Source organism: Channa argus, chromosome 14, assembly GCF_033026475.1.
Source record: "Channa argus isolate prfri chromosome 14, Channa argus male v1.0, whole genome shotgun sequence".
NCBI lineage: Eukaryota > Metazoa > Chordata > Actinopteri > Anabantiformes > Channidae > Channa > Channa argus.
The window spans coordinates 8,323,892-8,343,041 of NC_090210.1; the positions used below are offsets into that span (position 1 = coordinate 8,323,892).

At 37.7% G+C, this 19,150-nt stretch overlaps 1 protein-coding gene across 14 annotated transcripts in view; it reads left to right on the forward strand.

Annotated features, from left to right (window-relative positions):
* Window positions 1-2,460: 2,460 nt before the first annotated feature.
* Window positions 2,461-19,150, forward strand: part of LOC137098350 (CMP-N-acetylneuraminate-beta-1,4-galactoside alpha-2,3-sialyltransferase-like) — a 47,569-nt gene continuing 30,879 nt past the window's right edge. For 10 of the 14 annotated variants that reach the window (XM_067474524.1, XM_067474516.1, XM_067474525.1 and 7 more), the window contains exons 1-4: window positions 8,327-8,398; window positions 12,246-12,393; window positions 18,107-18,149; window positions 19,000-19,080. In XM_067474524.1, the coding sequence (XP_067330625.1) occupies window positions 8,342-8,398; window positions 12,246-12,393; window positions 18,107-18,149; window positions 19,000-19,080 (329 nt within the window). In that variant the 5' untranslated portion in view covers window positions 8,327-8,341. Of the gene's footprint in view, window positions 3,481-5,191; window positions 5,225-8,326; window positions 8,399-10,095; window positions 10,613-12,245; window positions 12,394-12,424; window positions 17,816-18,106; window positions 18,150-18,999; window positions 19,081-19,150 lie in introns of those variants that run through there. The other 4 variants (XM_067474522.1, XM_067474518.1, XM_067474521.1 and 1 more) reach the window with 4 other exon arrangements.

The window sequence follows — 19,150 nt, forward strand, 5'->3', positions numbered from 1 at the left end:
TAAAAAACAAAGGCTAACAGAGAGAAAGCTAAAACATTTAGAGTGTATAAGGCTATACTGCTAAACTAAAAGGACAGTGCTGCATACTGCAAATACATAATGACCCCAAAACATACAGCAAAAGCTACTCCAGAGTTCCTCAAGACAAAGAAATGAAATATTCTCCACTGGCTCAATCACCTGAACTTAATCCAATATTGCAGTTGAATTTCACTTACTAAACACAAGACTTGACAAGACAAGTACTAGCAATAAAGGCCTAGCAAAGAATCTCAAAGGATTAAACTCACTATTTCATCATCTCCGTAGGTTCCAGACTTCAGGCAATAATGTTGAAAAGTCTTCACTTCGCTCACATCTTGAGTGTTTCATTTTAAATTCACTGTGTTGGTGTACAGAGGCTAAATGCAAAAAATAGGATATTCTACTGTCATTTATTACATCTTTTTTTTTCTTTGCTCACTGCTCATGATACTGACTCTTATTCATACTATTTGTAGGAAAATACTGTGCTGTGCCAGTATGATCCAAACACAAGCTGTCTTTATTTTCTATAAACAAACTGTACACACTGTGCTGCTATTGATATCACATGCACTATTACTCTTTCATTCTAAAGGGGCTTCTGTTGTAACCACCTAGTTAAGCAACTGACCCCAATAATCAAACTTGCTAAGGCTTAATGTTTCACCATGCCTCTACCTAGGCCCTACTTAATCACATGATGTATCTTTCCTCTATTTGTTTGTCTATTTGTTGATCTTGCATCTGCAAGCATGCAATCTTTGCTAATTCTAGAGAGCCATCAGTTCTTGTATGTTTTGTATGGTTGGAAAAATACTGTGTTATAACATCTTGCCACAAATTAAATTTCAGCATTTCCAAATTTTCTAAATTATGTTGGAGGTGCTGTTACAAGGAGTATTTAATGCAGCTATTCTAATCTGATGTAGCCACCTACTGTGAATAAAATGTGGTCCTTTTGACCCAGGTCTTTGAACATTGATGGTCTTAATTATATTTAGAGGTTAAGGGTCAGCATGGGATCTCTGAGCAGTCTACTGCAGCCCCATCACAGCAAAATGTGATGCAATGTGTGCAGAAGTGGTAGAAGTAAAAGTACTTTACAGATTATAATAAGAATAATAATCAGTTAAGACAGCTTCAAGCATGCCTACAAGACATAAAGGCCTGGATGTCCCACAATGTTTTACTTCTAAACTCAGAACAAACTGAAGTGATAGTATTTGGGCCCAATAATCTCAGAAATATGATGTCCAACCATATTGTTACTCTAGATGGCATAGGTCTGGCCTCCAGTACTACTTCAAGGAACCGTGGAGTTATTTTTGACCAGGATTTGTCCTCACATATAAAACAAATCTCTAGAACAGCCTTCTTCCACCTACAAAAATTGCCAAAATTAGGAGCATCCTGTCTCAAAGTGATGCCGAAAAACTGGTCCATGCATTTGTTACTTCTAGGTTGGATTACTGTAATTCCCTACTTTCAGGATGCCCCAGTAGCTCCCTAAAGAGCCTGCGATTAATCCAAAATGCCGCAGCAAGAGTGATGACTGGAACTAGCAAGAGACATCATATTTCACCTTCACTAGCTTCTCTCCATTGGCTTCCCATTAAATCTAGAATATAATTTAAAACCCTGCTTTTTACATATAAAGCTCTGAATGGTCAGGCTCCATCATATATAGAAGATCTCACAGCACCATATCATCCCAGTAGACCACTTCGCTCTCAGAATGCAGGCCTACTTGTGGTTCCCAGAATTTCCAAAGGTAAAATGGGAGGTAGAGCCTTTAGCTATCAAGTTCCTCTCCTGTGGAACAAGCTCCCAGTTCTGATTCGGGAAGCAGACACCCTCTCTACTTTTAAGTCTAGGCTCAAAACCTTCCTCTTTAATAAAGCTTATAGTTTATTATAGTTATGCTGCTATAGGCTTAGACTGCTGGGGGACCCACCCCCTGATGCACTGAGCTCCTTTCCTCCTCTTGACCCTCTCTCCTCTCCTCTCACCCCACAATTGTCACAACTGCATGTCATTATATCTGTGTGTTTTCTCCCGTATAGTTGTCTTTGTCCTTCTCTGTTCCCCTCTCTCTGTCCCTTTCTGCAGGTGTCCCCGACTTTGAAGCTGAGTGTTTTCCAGCGTGCAGCTACTGGTCCTACCAACCTGCCCGATGTTTTGTTGTTGCTTTTTGTTGCTCTGTTCTTTTCTCTCTTCACTTTCCACTCACCCCAACCGGTCAAGGCAGATGGCTTTCCACCCTGAGCCTGGTTCTGCTGGAGGTTTCTTCCGTTAAAGGGAGTTTTTCCTCTCCACTGATGCCTATGGCTTGCTCTTTATGATCTTGACTTTATTCTGTAAAGTGCCCTGAGATGACTTCGTTGTGAATTGGCGCTATATAAATAAAGTTTTATTGAATTGAATAGATTACCTAAATTATAGTCAAAGTACAAAATTACTACCTTAAGAAAACAATGTATTTTAAACAATACTGATTATGGTAATTATACCAAAAAATGTAGAGCAACTAGTAATTTACACCTACAAGGGTCCTAATATTGTGGACCCTGTAGATAACCATTGCTTAATAGATTTGTTGTATGGAGGGGAGCAATTGTCGAACAGAGCTGGGAAGAGTGCTGGTGTTTCCAAAGCCCTTTCTAACTATATGAATACTATGTGAATACTATGAGGTCCATGATAGACTTTATCATTGCAAGGAGGATGTTGGGCTTATCCAAAACATGTGAAGATGACTACTTGTTGAAGGATATCTGCAGCACAGACTTTGATTGCGTGACCCAGGAGTCTATCTGATCCTGCTGCTCTGTCTGGTTAACCCTTGAGACAGTTTATCTTAAGTACAACTCATCCTCCACTTGTCTGAAATATCCTGCATGTAAATACATTAAGGTATGTAGAAATACATATATACTTTGATTCCACAGAGAGCTAACTTTCCCATTTATTTATCCTGTTTAGACAAATACAGCATTAATTTACAAATATCCCATAAATTGTCTTTTACATTATAAGCACATTTAAACAATCTATGCTTGCTAATGTCTAGCACAGAGGTCAAACCAAATGTTATGTGTTATCTCTTTTTGTCTCACCTACATCTGATCCCCAGGCATGTTATGAAATAACACTAGATAGCAGTTTTTCATTTGTAGTACGTTAGTTGTTAAAATTGTTTGCTATACTTAACTGTAGCAAGCTAAATGGATTTGACTGTTAGTTACTTGGTAAAATTATCTACGGCACCAATATTTTGCTATTCAAATACTGGTTACTGGTTAACTAGTGTTTGCAGAGAGCAGTAAAACGACAGTGACCAAATGGAATTGTGTCTTCAGTGTTGTTCTCTATTAGTTGTCTATTTCACTTTATCTTTCGTCAGTCTGTTTGATACTGATACTCTGGATTGAAGATTTGACCAAAGCAGCTTGAAAGGTAATGTCTGTTTATACCTAAAATTTAAGATCACAAACACAGTGACATGTTTAATTGATTTACATAATTTGCTATTTTTTCATACGTACAAAATGTATTTCACAATTTCTAATTCAAATGAAGAGTGATATCTCTGTTAAATTATGTAAACTCACCACAGAAAAACTTTTGACTGTTAGTCAAATGATGATTAAATATATATTTTTAAAATATATATATATATATATTTCTAGCAATGAGTCATAAGGTTGTTTCTCTGGTTGTATGGTTATGTTTTTCTATATAATCTATCTCATAAGACAAAGTATCTGCTATAACATACTGTAGATAGATATGAAAAACAGGAACAGGAATCATTCTTTGGCCAAGAATGAAGACCTTGGCCTAGTAAGGCTTAAAATAAGCTCCCTGGTGCATCCTTTGTATTCAAAGTCAAAATTAGCTAATATTTTCCATGAAATGTTACAATTTCTCAGTTTCAACATCTGATATGTTGTTTTTGTTTTATTGTAAATAAAATATGGGTTGATGAGAGTTGTACATCATTGCATTCTGTTTTTATTTAAGTTTTACACATCTTCCCAACTTTTTTGGAATTGAGGTTTTATATTAATTGCATACAACATCACTCTAATTCAAAAAACCTCTAGATGACATAACCTGGAGGAGCTTTTCAGACGATGTCTACTCATTGCTTATACTACAAAGGGTGCAGTCTTGGTCAACCTGCTTTGCTATAATTACTGCAGATGACATAATCCAAACTCATGATAATAAAGAACTTATAATCATCTGGAGGAGTTTTTCAAATAGAAGCAGAGTGATATTTTAATATAGGGAAAGCAGAAGGACATTTAAAATAATTAATATACATGTCCCCTAACTGGAAACACTGAGATAAAGCACAAACTATCTTGGTAGTTTGATATATTGTGAGCTTAACGCGTGCGTTTTTTTTAAACTTTAAATAGATGAAGCCTTGTTGTTTTCCTGTTTGCTGTCTTCAAGCTTACCTCAGAAATAATAATTTGGCTGCTTTATATTTACCACACGCACAAAATTTGTTTAAGATGAAGATAGTTTGCCAAAATGATGACCACCCTGTGGTGAGTGGACGACTGCCTTTACTAACTGAGCTACAGCCGCCCCCTTGTTTACTTATTGCATTTTTATTTTGTTTGTCCTTTCAGCTTATCCCGTGAGTGCAGGTCCAGGGTTCAGGATCGAACCACTGACCCTGTGGTCGGTGGATGACTGCCTTTACTAACTGAGCTACAGCCGCCCCCTTGTTTACTCATTGCATACAAAAGCTAAAGAGTCAATATCACCAGAGAGTGCCTTTCAACCCTCACAATATTCAAATATTTTGATTTTAATTTACCATACACTTTTTTATGTCATGTCAAAAATAGTAGTTTTTTGTTTGCATGTGATTGCCTCACACCTAGCTATTGAACACACTGGATTATATAGGTATGATTGAATTATTTAAAATAACAAGACAACAGGGTGGATGAACACACGACGGGGTGGACACATAAAGCAGAACACAAAAAGCATGACAAAATATGGCGATGAAATATTTATTCAACTTAAAAAAATAAATACAAAAATTAAATTCTCAATCACATTGATATAACCAAACATTTAGAACGGCCTGCTGCAGGGTCATGTCGTCGACAGAAGGCGAGAGGTGACTGGTCTTCAGCAGTGTAAAGTACCCTGTATGGAGAGTTGCCTGTTGGTGAGATCCTCCAAAGTGGACTGCTTGAATTTCTTGGCTGTATTTGCACAAGTAATTTTCACAAAAAATCAATATGCAGCATGTATATGTCCCTGATTTGCCTGTAGGCTGTGTATTGCCATCTGATGTTGAAGATGTGTTGCTTAAACCTGCTGAGCCTTTCTTGAAATTGGCCAGGTCAGACTTGGTTGTTACGAGATCTCTTTTGACTGTAATCATGGAGGATTTTTCTTCTTAATGGATCCTTTCTGTGATCCATTGGTTTACACAAACCTCTGCTTCCCCAGGTTAAGGGTTTGATATGCATTGAGGAGGCACTCCCTACACTCACTGTAAGCACATGCCTTTCCCTTTGAATCACACACGATAGAATCTGCCATATCTTCTATATTTTTCGTAGACAATATACCACGACTGTGGAGGACATTTGCCATGAGTTGTGTGTTGTCATGTGTTTTGCACAAACACGTGTTGCAGTGAGCCTCTGTGGGTGTAACAACCCAAAATGGCCTAAGCCGGCAAAACGTGCTGTATGACAGTTGGCCATGCTGCTCAGACAAAAAGTTTCTGTGTAGAATTTTCAATCAGGGTGGTGTGAAATAGCAGGGCTCTCGTAATGGGTGACCTAACTTTTTGGCCTCTTACCAATTCCCTGACTTTTGACTGAGGAGACACTGATGGTTCTTGTCTCTTCATCCTCTGGTACCTCTTCTTGAATTTTTCTCTTCTTCTTTGCCAGTTTTGCTTTCAGCTCTTTCAATTCTTTCATACTTTTCTCGAATCTTTCTCCTTGAAGGTGTTGCCTTGAGGGACCTAGCTGTGGTGGACAGTCCAGCTCCAGTGGTTCTGGAGTTGGAGGAGGAGTTTGCAACTCCACTATTGTCCTGGCTTTAGTTCTGGCAGCTGTCTTTTCCTCCTTCAATTATTTCCTTTGTGAACATTTTCCTCTCTCTGTGAGGTCATTAATAGCTTTCTTCATCCCTGTATCTCTATCTTTCCTCCATCTCTCCCTTTCTTTCTTAAGGTATGCCTCTCTTTGTTCAGGGTTTGCATCCTGGCGTTTTCTGCATGTCCTGAGAACAGCAATGATTTTATGTTTTTTCAAATTACAAAATATTATCTACAGCAGATGTTTTCTATAAAATGTAATATAACATTTCTATAAATTACAATATTAACTACAAATGAATGCTATGTCCACCCTGTCATATGTATGTCCACCCTATCGAGACTAAGGGGCCGACAAGGTGCACATTTTGGAACAATGACAGGGTGGACATTTTTAGCTTCAATTAGCATATTATCTTACAACAAACTGTGACTAGCTAATTAGTTAATCTGGTTGTTGAGGAGAATTTGGTATATTTAAACTTACATATTTTGAAAATATTGTATTTTACTCATTTCTAGTGTATTTTATGCCGACAGGGTGGACATGTTAAGCTTTGGCAAAACAAGTAAGCAAACTCATATGAATAAAATTAGTCATTTGGAAAGTCAGCAGCTTATTCACCTCAGCAGTAGAAATTCCTGCCATGGAAGAGATAAAAAAAAGCTGTTGTCCTGATGTCACTAAAGGAGATGGCCTTTTCTTAAAGGGGCAGATTCCGCATTATGACAGGGTGGACAACCATTCAAATGACATGGACACTCTTCTTTTTTATTAAATAAAAATATTGTTTTTATTACAAAATCATCAATACACTTAATTTGAGTAATATCTTATTTAACAAATAGGAAAATATATTTTTTTATTTTTATGATTTGACTATTTTATTCTCATTCAAATTTAATGAGCAGTGCCTGGGACATAGCCAAATAACATCCTCTTATACAAAACAAAAAAATATCTTGAAAATCTATCAAAAGAGCCAAGTAATGCTTCTGTTATGAATAAAAAACTTACCCTAATACAACACACCCTTTTATAGTCATTTGTATGGTATCTTCTACATACCATTACACCAAAATGTGTTGCTTGCTGTTTAATACTACAATATTCATAATCATATTTAAAACATGGACAGCAAAGACAATTGCAAAGACACTTTTCTCAGTCCATTTTTGATATAAGAGCAAGTACATGCATTTCCCTAAAACATGAAACTTTTGATTGATATTCTAGATGAGTTGATAAGTAAAAAAAAAAAAACAGAGTACATTTGTGATCATTGATAATACCTATGATGTTACATAAATGTTTATTTAGCCGCAATCTCTCTAGTCTGCTACCATATCTAGGAAATGTAGCAACATCTTATTAGCACTTTATTTCCTGCCACCTGGCAATTACAGATAAAGCCATACTGTTAAACATATTGTTCATTTATGATTAACATGATACAATTATTATTTATTTTTATCACAGTTAGGATTTGCTCTACTAATGAAAAATTTCACAGTGAGCTATGTAGTTATCAAAGTTTAAGAACTTCATAACTTAAAAATTGCTACATTGCTTATTAGTGAGTAACAGCTCATGTGGCCTTTATTGCAAAATATGTTGGATGAGTAACATTACCCAGGAACGGAAGTGAAAGAATGTAGATTAAGATCCTTTACAAGGGGATTCTTTTTTCAGTGTATTAGGGTTTGAGGTTACAATAGGCACTGGCACCTTATCTGATGTTAACGTCTGTACAGATGCTATTTCCTTGTCAGTATTGTCACTTACATATAAACTCTCACTTACATATAAACTGTAAATACTGTAAATTACTTTTGGAGCTTGAAGGACACAAAATGCCCTGCTGGTTGACTGCTAACGGGATTCATAAACGCCCATGAATGAGATCACATTTTCATAATTTTCCCCTACATTTCATTGTTTCCATAACCCACACATGTTGAAGGTTTTTGCTGGGGTGGGCTTTAAAGGGACATTTTGCTTTTTTGTTGGGCCTGATGGCATTGCTGCTAGTGGCACTGTTTCAATAGTTCACATTAGTTGACTTTATCTTCACTGTAGTGTGCATTTCTGTTATCAAGATACACTACAGTCTGTTACATATTGCTTAGCTGTCAGATATAGTTAGGGCAGTGCACAGTGATGGAATAGACAGTGGAAAATCACAATCTTAAAATGATTGAGTTTTATTTCTGTTCCTGATAGATCAAATGAATTCAGCTCTTTACTGGCAGACAATCAAAAAAGGAGTACACTTCCCAAACATGGTAAGGGAGAATACAAAATTTGTACGCTTGAGTTTGTATTCCATTCCCCTGGCTTCTGCTAATCTCCTGATCCCAGGTGGAGAACAGTGGTTGAGCAGATTGTATTTCTTGCTTGATTCAATATTAATAGATTGGTATGCTACTGCCGCACGGACAGGGCAAAAATAACTGCCACACCGGCCGCACTGGTTGGCTCCCATCCCAACAACTGGTATATGTAGGATATGATGCATTTAAATATAAGGGCAGGCATTTTTTGAGATGTCCCATTGTGTTTTGACAATGGAGATCATGTTTGCATCTATATGGCATTTGAAATGGTGGATTTATATGCAGAGCAAATATGTTGCTATTATAAACATAATGACAAAAACTGTAAATATGGGATCAATCCTGTAACATCTAAAAGTGTTTTGGCTTCAGTTTGGTAGGATGCATTGTGTGACCCGGTTTAACAATGGAAGAGTTGTAGCTTATAGGCAAGAATGAGTGAAGGCTTCTGCAGATGTGGAGTGCTCATTTCAAACTGCACTCACTCATATCCTGTACCCTTTAAACAGGTCATCACTATCTTGACTCACTTTTATCATAAATACCCACTCTAACTTGATCACCTGGCTTCTGTGACTTTACAATAATAAAAGCCACTGCAAGAGTATAAATAACAATGTAGAGGTGATCTTACTCGAATCTGATGCTCCTGACGCTTCAGCACATACTTCCCTCCAGAGAACTTTGTTAGACAAACATTGAACATTTATTGTACTTGCTTCTCAACTTAGCCGATGACAGATCAATTGTACATACAACTTTAAGCACAGTGATCTCGCAAGCACGCTCACTAGCTGTTTCATCAAACAAGTTTCTCAAAGTATGTCTGAACTCACAGGACTCGCAGAACTCGGTAAGAAACCGTGTGCCTCTATAACTACACACAGAACCTTTTCTTCTACCTTGTTGTGGTCCACACCTTTCTTGTAGTCAGAGTTCCTCTGCTCTAGTTACTGTGTCACGTCTGTTACAGTACCCTTCAGTAGCTGAGCTAAACTGGCTCTCTTTTTAAAAAAACCCTTAGCATTGCATTATTTCCTTGACCACTGGTCAACAAACTTAAAGGTAAACTACAAAGGCAAACTATCAAACCATACGATGTCACTAATGACATCATCAGTACATAGACACATCACAAACACACATTACATAAACAATTACATTACACACACAGGCAAACATTACATAAAACAAATAACTAAACTACCCCCCTTGGTTGGCTCATACAAACAAGTTGTAGCAAATAACTTTGGGAGCACTTATGGTCTGTCGACAATAAGAATATCACCATGGAAGGTATCAGCCTGAATCATACATGAATTTAACATATATGTACGTAAAGATTATTCACTTAGCGACAATTTGATCTAAGCATTTCAAGGAGAGAAGACTGGATGGTCAGTGTCTGAACTGAAAACAGACTGTCTAGAGATAAATGTTAAAGCACAAAAAACAGGCTACACAATGGGCTTTATGACTGTACCATCAAAACATGGCTCCACAGCGGGTTTTTGTTTTTTTTCTTTTTTGTGAATCACAAAATACAGATGGCCAAGCACTTTTATAGCCTCTTGTGGTTGGCAGGATGTTAAACAAGCTCTACGAGTCATGTCCACTTCTGCTTTTGAGTAGGGTCAGTCATGACGTGTAGGGTACGTTGCCTTTAAAACAAAACAACTGAAAAGTTACAGTTAAGGTCACGTTACTAACTAGCAAGCAGAGTTAGCACCACGTGAAAACCAAATGAAAAGGTGCTTTCATATGACCCTGCCAAGAGGGAAGGGAGGGGATGTGGTGGCATAATTCATTGGAAACCCTCGTGACCGCGGAGACAATCTTCAATGAGTTCGGTGCTGTAGACCTGTGAGCCGCTACTGCTGCCCTCGCTGTTCTTATGGTTGCGGTGAACTGATGGTGATGAGGATGATGGTTGTGTTTGAGGGAGTTGTTTATTGTTTCTGCCAGCTCAGACGAGTAGTCAGGCTTTCGAGACAGTAGGGGAAACACGCAGTCAAGTTTTGGGCTGTTACAGCCGGGAAACGTTTAACGGATTTCATCAACATGGCTTAGAGAGAAGGCAGAAAACGGTCGATTTATCGACCAACCCATTATCTACCCTAAGGCTGGCATTGTTTTTGACCTGAGGACTCAGAAAAAGAGAAGGTAACGCCTAACTTACAATGATCAAAATCAGGTAGAAATGTAAATGAGACGTCACTGTATTACTGGGCATCGATGGTGGGGATAATGAAAACCTGTGGTCGAAGGTCGCCCTAGTCCGACCAGCTCTTCCTCAATATTGTCCTCATCACATTAACAAAGTGGCTGTTTCGACATACCATTATTTATCCAGAGGGTGCGGATATTATCTGTTGGGTTTCTGTGTTGTACCGAAGCCATGTCTGGGTACACGTTTTTTCCAGCCAGTGTAGTGTTGCTACAGGCCCACCATGCCAACGCAGCGTTCTCAGTCTAATGCTGGCTAGCTGAGTTGCTGGGTAATGCTTAGCTAACGGTTTTGATGGACAGCGGCTTGACTTTTCTCCTGCTGTTGAATTACCATGTTCGTAGCTAAGTTTTTAGTCAAAAGTCGAACCCTCTGGTAATTAATGTTTAATAAAAGTAGTTGTGTGTGGACAAACGCTAGCATTGAATTGTGGGACCATAAACTATTTTATCATATATATTTTACCCCTCAATGTCATGCAAAGAAAAACCGAGTAACTGTGTGAAATGTGGTCGCCGCAGCTAATAATGATCACGAAACACATACTAACCTGAGCATTCAATGTTTCCCAAGTTAATTTTAATGAAAACTGAGCCTTATACTAAGATAAAATATATATCTGATGTTAAAAGCAGTTCTGCGCTGGGCTGTAGATAGTTCACTCAGACAGATGTTTTCTGGTGTAGCCTGCTGTTAGGTGATATCAAGTATGGACATGATTCTCAGTCAATAGTGTGGCTTGTGTTGCTGGTTATGTACACAGTATCAACACTAACGGTCTTAATAATGTCATGGAGGACAAGGGTCAGCATGGCCACTTTGAGCAATCTGTGCCTATACGGCCAAAAAGGCAGCAAAATGTGATAGACTTTGTGCAGAGGTGGTAGAAGTACTCAAAGTACTCAAGTAAAAGTGCAAGTCTTGAATAAAAGTGGAATTTCCTAGGCCAAGTAAAAGTACTAATTGGATTATCTACACACTTTATGTGGTGACAGGTTTTTAACCCATTATGATACATGCACTTATTAGTTCATACAATTTCATTCTTATTGACTGAAGAACCAGCAGCAATGTCGCTGACATCAGTTTATGAAACATTATGTTTCTGTAGTTACAAGGGTGTGGCTTCCTCTTAACTGGTAAAAACATTTCGGTTTATGAAGAAATGTGTTTAACAAATACAGAAACCATTTGCCTTTACTACTCAGTTTCCTGTCCATTGCTTCATTAAAGCACAACAGTCATGAACAAGAACTGTATGGCTCCCCTTTTGCTTCTCTTAATTAAGAATTCGAAGTCTGAACACCTATTTTATCTATCACACTATCTTTTATCCTACATGCTTTATTTACATACGTTTTTGTTCTATTTTTATACTCCTCCTTGGCCTTTAACCTTCCTGTCTGTCTTTAGTTTTGACTCTGCCTTTTCCCTCTTTCGCAACTCATCACGCTCATTTTGCTCACACTATGTTATTGCCTTGTTGGTTTTGTTTTGTTGCTGCTGACAGATAAATCTGTTTCAGGATGTGTAAATACAGTGTGCACCTCTCCTCTCTTGTTGCTTCAGGTGATGACCTGGATGATGCCATGTGAAAGACTATTGACCATGAAGCCCACACAAAAGCTGGTGTTTATCCTGTGCACTTTGCTGGTCCTGGGCTTTCTTCACTACGCTTCTTGGAAGATACATCTACTTGTATGGAGCCAGAAGGCTCGTAAGTGATATCTCCAGTCTGAGTTGGTAACATTTATTCATCACATGAACAGCCATAGTCATCATTCATGTTTTAGTCCATATTTCTTTTTAAAGCTTGCAAAATTTGTTTTCACTGAGCAAATCAGTTTCATACCTATCTCTGTTTTTCTGTGTGCTGACTGTGAGTTACCGATTTGTCTATTTCAATCTGTTGTTTTGAGTTTTATTTTATAGTTTCTCTGCTGAACTGTTACTATTCAAGATTCGAAATTACGTTTGTTGTCATTCACCACCACTAGACACCACTAGATGCAATGCAGAACAAACGTTTGATTTCACAGATACTAAATAGAAAAAATAGATATAATAATATATCATATACTCATCATATAACAAACCTATTTAACAGCTGAGTGTAAATAGCAGTAGGAATGTATGTACTTACAATATATGTAAATAAAAAAGGGAAGAGAATGATATATAAAATATATAAAAACTATAAAAAAGTAAAACCTGCATCACAAAATGTGTTGCACACAATCTATTTCAACTTCAATGTTTTTGTCCCATGCACCCTTCCACTACAATATTTCACTATTTACCAGTCTGATGGCAGTTCAGAAATTCTCAGAAAAATGTGCCCACCTGCACCTAGATACCGCCTACCTGAGGGCAGCAGAGAGAACAGGCTGTTGCAAGGGTGAGTTGGGTCCCTGATTATTTTGTTTGTCCTCGACAAACAAGGCTGTCGGGGCCAGGTCCTCAATAGATGGCAGTCTGACCCAAATAGTCCTCTTAGCTGACCTCACTCTTCTTTACATTCCATTTAGTCATTTAGCAGACGCTTTTATCCAAAGCAACTTACAAGTGAGATAGAAGGCAAGCAAAAATCTAAGATCTTTTTATGCATGGCCTTACTCTTGTCATACTAGAGGGAGATGTTACCCAACAGCACACTCTCCATGACTCCTGTATAGGTGGTGGTGGAAAGTGGTCGGGACTGATTGGCTAAGATGTACTCATGACAAGGGAAGAGGTGTGCAGAGACCAGCTCAATTTTTTTGTCACATTAATTCTGTTTCTACTTCAGTGTTTTTTTTTTTATGAGGATAGGAATGTGTGCGAGTTGTTTTCTTCTGAAGTTGATCACTAGTTCCTTGGTTTTTTCAGGTTCAAACTGTTGTTATTGCACCAGCCTGTGAACAAATTCACCTCCTCTGTAGATTATATAATCATTATAATGGATGAACCCCCCACCACTCTTCTTCTGCGTATTTAATAATACGGTTTGTTGCAAATTTTGCACAACAGTCATGTGTCATCCAAGTGACTAGTAATGGACTCGGGACACATCCTTGAGGAGAGGCAATACTAAGTACAGTGGTGATCGACTTGTTTTTCTCCACTCTCACAAATTGGGACATACCTGTCAGAAAGTCAAGTTACTAGGATTTATTTCTTGAGGACATCAGCTTGATCAAAGTTCAGCACCTTTTCATCCCTGTGTGGGATGGCCTTCTCTGCTGGTGTATCGTTGATTGAATTAAACCGACTGAAGTGGTTATTGAGGTTATTTAAGAATGAATGTAATCACAGGGGAGAGGGGTGGTTTTGTAGCCTGTCACAGACTGAATTCCTTGCCACAATCTTCTTTCTGTGGTTGTGGAAGTGTTCCTGGATTTACTATGTTAAGCTATGTGTCACAACTTTCTAACACAGCCTACTATTTTCATTCAGCTTTTGCTAAGCTAAACAGTTTTTGTGGGTAGAAGGAAATGACATTTAAGATTTTAACACTTAATTGTTGAAACTGTAGCACACAGAACTGTCCTTTTGCAATGTCCTTTACACTAAATAAGAAAGACTTTCACTTTACATTTATACCGTTGGTACATCTGATTGTTGTAAAAGGTGGTGTTCTAATAATGTATTAAATTTGTGTTTTTTGAGTGTATATTTATTAAAATAAATGAGTGACTTACACTGGCGAGACAAAGTTTGGAAACAACTCGACACTTACACACACACACGTATTGTGTGTACTGTGTGTGTGTGTTTTAAAAAAAATCTAAATTCATCATTAGCCCCTACTTTTGGGTATTCTTATTCCTTCCTTCAAGTTTGGGACCTCTATCAGAGGCCTGGGAGCTTGAGGGTCCTGCGCAGTATCTTAGCTCAGTATCTTCTACGACAGCACTCTTTTGGACAGAGATCTCAGAAGTTGTTCCTGGAATCCCCTCCCAAACTGTTGTTTCCTCCCAAACTGGGAGCCACTCTCCCAGTTTGGGGGTCACATCCCCGCAGTGTTCCTGTTACCACAGGTTCCACTTGTGCCTACGCCTTAAACATTTTTTCTGACTCTTCTTTCAGCCCTTGGCATTTCTTGGCTGTTAAAATCCAGCAGAGGGGGCTAAAAGATTTCTCTCAAAAATGAGAAACATCCTCACACAAAACACTAACAGTTATTATTTGAACTAAATTGAGAGCCAGCTATATGGACAACATGCTGCCTGACGTGTAAAGTTTGGGGAGTAATGTTGATCTTCTCTGTGTGTATCTTTGATCTTCATATTGGATGTGTTGTAACTTCTCCTCTAGAACTGGAGTTGGGATTTCTTTTTCTATTAACCATAGATGTAACCATTTTGGAGTAATCTTATTTTAAGAGAGTAATGAACCCAATTATGTCAAATTGACTTTTTCAACGGTTGCCCGTGTGAAGCAAAAAGATCATCTGGTGCAATGCTGAGCTTAAATTGTTAGAAACCTGTAAGAGAACCTGGGGAGAGTGTCATTACCTACTCTCACTGTGGGGAGAAAGAGGGCTTCGGATTTCCTATGTACTATCTACTAGGTGTCAGTAGCGCAAGTATCATCTGGTGCAATGCTGATCTTAAGTTCTTAGAACCCTGTAAGAGAACCTGGGGAGAGTGTCCTTACTTACTTTCACTGTGGGGAGAAAGGGCTTCGGATTTCCTTTGTCTTATCTACTAGGTGTCAGTAGTGCAAGTACTGGTTTTCAAGCTTAAAAAGCATTGTGTTAGCCCTGAATATGAAGCTCTGCCATACACTTTGCCTTGCTCTGCCCTTTACAGTTAAAAATGTACTGTTGTAATGTGAATATGTTGTGGTCGTGGCAAACCGCCTGACGAAAATTAGTCCACTTATCGTTGTAGGCTTATGTTGGTGACTTTCTTCATTTGCCTACATACCTTGGGTTGCTAAGCTAAACAGTTTACTTAAAAACTGTTAAAACAGTAATCTGTTATCAGTAATCAGTTATTGTTGTGTGGAAAATGAGCATATAAAGGCTTACCCTGTTTATCGTACATCATTAAGAACAACTTTCTAGTTATTATACTCCTGTTTTGCAGACATAAGCCTTATTAATGTATAATCAGAGGCTCTGAGGCTATGTAAGGTGTAACAACAAGGAGGGGTGCATATTTTGACATAACGGGGGATTGTGATAGGAAATTTAATCAGAGATTTAGAACATAATCATCAATATAATCAGTCACATAATCATAAAATCCATTCTGTGTTCTGTTCCTGTGTTGATCTAGTTTTCTTTTTTGTGAGAGGCTTTTGTCTAGTTTTTAGCCAGTGGCTGTTAATATCAGAGCCTGTTCACGTGATAGTTGTAAGTCCTTTGTCAGATGGAGTGGATGTTTGACCACCTGACGATGTTCTTTCAACAATGGATTTTTTTTTTAACTAATGTTTTGTAGGGCTGAGTGGGGATTTTTTTCTGTAGGTTTTGCTTGTTGTAGCAGCCCTCAGTTAACGTGAAAAATTGATGTGCCTAACGTCAGTGGTCTGTTCCACATGCATAGCTCGAAATAAATGCTGGGCAAGCAGGCAAAAATTCTTTTTTTTTTTTCATTTGATGCTGTCTTTCCCCTGTTTACTAACTTTACCATAACTTCATAAAGCATTATTAGAGTAGATCTGTGCTATTTGACTTTGGCAAAACATCTGTGTTGGTAACAAAGTGTAGAAACCATTGCTTTTCTCTTAGTCCTAATCGATGGTATTTCTGGTTAAAACACAACTGAAAGGCGTGTTGATAAAGACACAGACCAGACACAGTCTTCATACCCCCTTTAAATGACCAAAATGCTGCAGTCGAATTAAGCTGTGTCAACCTCCTCACCAAGTTAATTTATATTAAACAATGTTTTAAGCTGCAAAACATAATATTTGTTAATCAGCCCACTCAGTATTTGGACCAATTTGCTTAATTAGCGTAATTAACAAATTACGAGGTCTGAAGGCAGACTACAGATGTTATATTAATACGTCAGATACTCATTTAATCAACATGTTATTTTCTAGCTGGTCATCTCATTTTCTAGTTTTATCATGACATGTAGTCATGATAAACTACAAACTTCAAACTACAAACTTCAAAGCTTTCTCAATTAACAAAAAATACAAATAAAACATTGAATCCTTTAGTTATTTTTAACGTTTTATACAAAAGCTCAAAACTAAAAACAAATCCAGTAATTGATTCAAAACTAAATCCCTTCATACTTTTTCATGACCCTTATATTAGTACACAACCCTTTTTACCAGCTGAGCCACAGTTGCCCCAACTTATTTTGAAAAAACACTGGAAATTATTATTATTATTATTGTTAACTCTCAATTTTATGTTTTGTATAGTAATAAAATATAATCATTGACAAATTCCCCATTTATTATTATTCTAGTGTTTTGTAAGGTTAATTGGATTAAGAGGTATACATATAGATTTATGTCATTAGTGACATCATATGGCTTTGATGGTTGCCTTTTGTAGTTTACCTTCCTACTAAACTAATTTATTATTATAAATTAGCAGTGTGATACAATACTGCCCTCTGTTGGTACAGCTCAGTAACAAACGGTTTGTAAGAATTTCAGTCTGCAGGAGTTTAGTGCATAATACCATAAGATTCCAGAGACCAACATTCGAAGCTGTTGCCCTCGACTTGGCACTCTGACAGCTTTGTGCTTCTTAAGAGAAACATGATGGACATGCTTATACACACACACTGGCTCATCTTGGCTGCTATAGCAAAGTTCCCATCCTCCAGGGCAGTGCTTGGACCCTTCCCTAACCAGCTGCCACCCATTCCCATTGTCCGTTTATTTCTCTCTCTCCTCCAGCTTCTCTGTGAAGATGAGCTCCACAACCACAGGAGTAATACTGGACTCTCCCTACTCTCAGCTAATGCTAATGCTTGTGTTAACCTTGTCTTTCTCTACAGACAGAAATTTATATATCAAGTATTATGGAAGCTGTGAATGTCTATATAAAAATAACACTGCTGTAGTAGATACCAAACTGAAAATAATCTTAAATTCACAGTAAATTTTTTGTCCTCCTGGTTTTCTCTGCTTCTCTGTCTTCTACCTCTGCACTTCACCAGGCACCTAGTTCTTGTCTATAGGTGATGTCTTAACTTCTTTTCAAACTTTATTATGAACTAAGACTATTTTGGTTGGCTTTTCCCTAACCAAGCTTGTTTGTTTGAAATTCTACTGCTTATACTTTTAGATTTGCTATTTCGTTGTAAAATATGCACAGATTGTTAAAAGCTAATGAGGTGAGAGTTGAAATTGCATAGATTTAATGGCCAGAGCACAGGATTCACCCTAAAGATGCCATGCTTAATATCGACATCCTTTGTGGTAACCATTTACTCCTGTTTGTTTTTTCTTTTTCTTTTTCTTTTTTTCAGTGCACAATATACAAGCCACTAAGGAACCACTAAGGAAAACACTGTGAGTAGATCTCTTTGTCATAGAAAACCTTCTTTAAATGCAATTTAATATAACACATTCAGTAACTGTTTAGTATGGACTGCTTCTACTTGCTATATTTGGAACCGTGGTATTTCCAGTCAGACTTGGGCTTCATTAGTTTAGTTATGTTTTATGGTTTGCTTCATACAGACTCTGGTTAATAAATGAGAAAACATTGAACTTGAAAATGTAAACCTTCAGCCAATTTATCTCACAGCCAACAAACACATTGCATCTCTTAGGAGTGCTAACTAAACCCTGGTGACAAATGCACATAATTGATTGGTGGACTGAGTAGTAAATTTAGAAATTAGCGGGAATTGAGATGATGTTTGTGTTTTCCCGTTTGTTCCAGAGCAGCTGTGATTTGCCAGGGTGAGAACTTGTTACCTTCAATCATTAGGCAGCTGTCTTTGTATCAGTGTGTCTATTGATGTGTGTATAATTCCCTCAATTGGTTTGACACTCTTGCTCTAAAATGCCATGATAAGGCCCTTTGTCTAAGACATGGGCCTCTTTCTCTTCTCCATGTTTATTTGAACTAGATTGATGGCATTTGTCAGGTTATTAATGATCATGCTAATAATCGTGACTTTCTAGTTTTAGCACTGCTGGTGTGATTATTTGAACAAGGCCCCTCTGCTTTGTCTCGCCACACACGATATTTCGAGCTGTTGCAGAGTTGTCAGACTTCCAAACAAACCAGTTTCCATATCTTTCAAAGAAATTGTTTGACAAGCTTAGTTTTGGAGGTTTTTGAACATGTCAATATAATTGATAATCAGTTACCAACATCTCTCTTATTAATCTTTGTTCTTTTAATGTACAGGCCACCCGAGGATGGCAACCCCAGTAAAAAAGATTGCAAGAAAGGATATGCAGCAGAGAGGATGACTAACATCTATCCCAAGTGAGGAGGATTGCCTTTTTTTTACACATAACTTTAGATAAAATACATGGAAATGCATTGAATTTCCTGT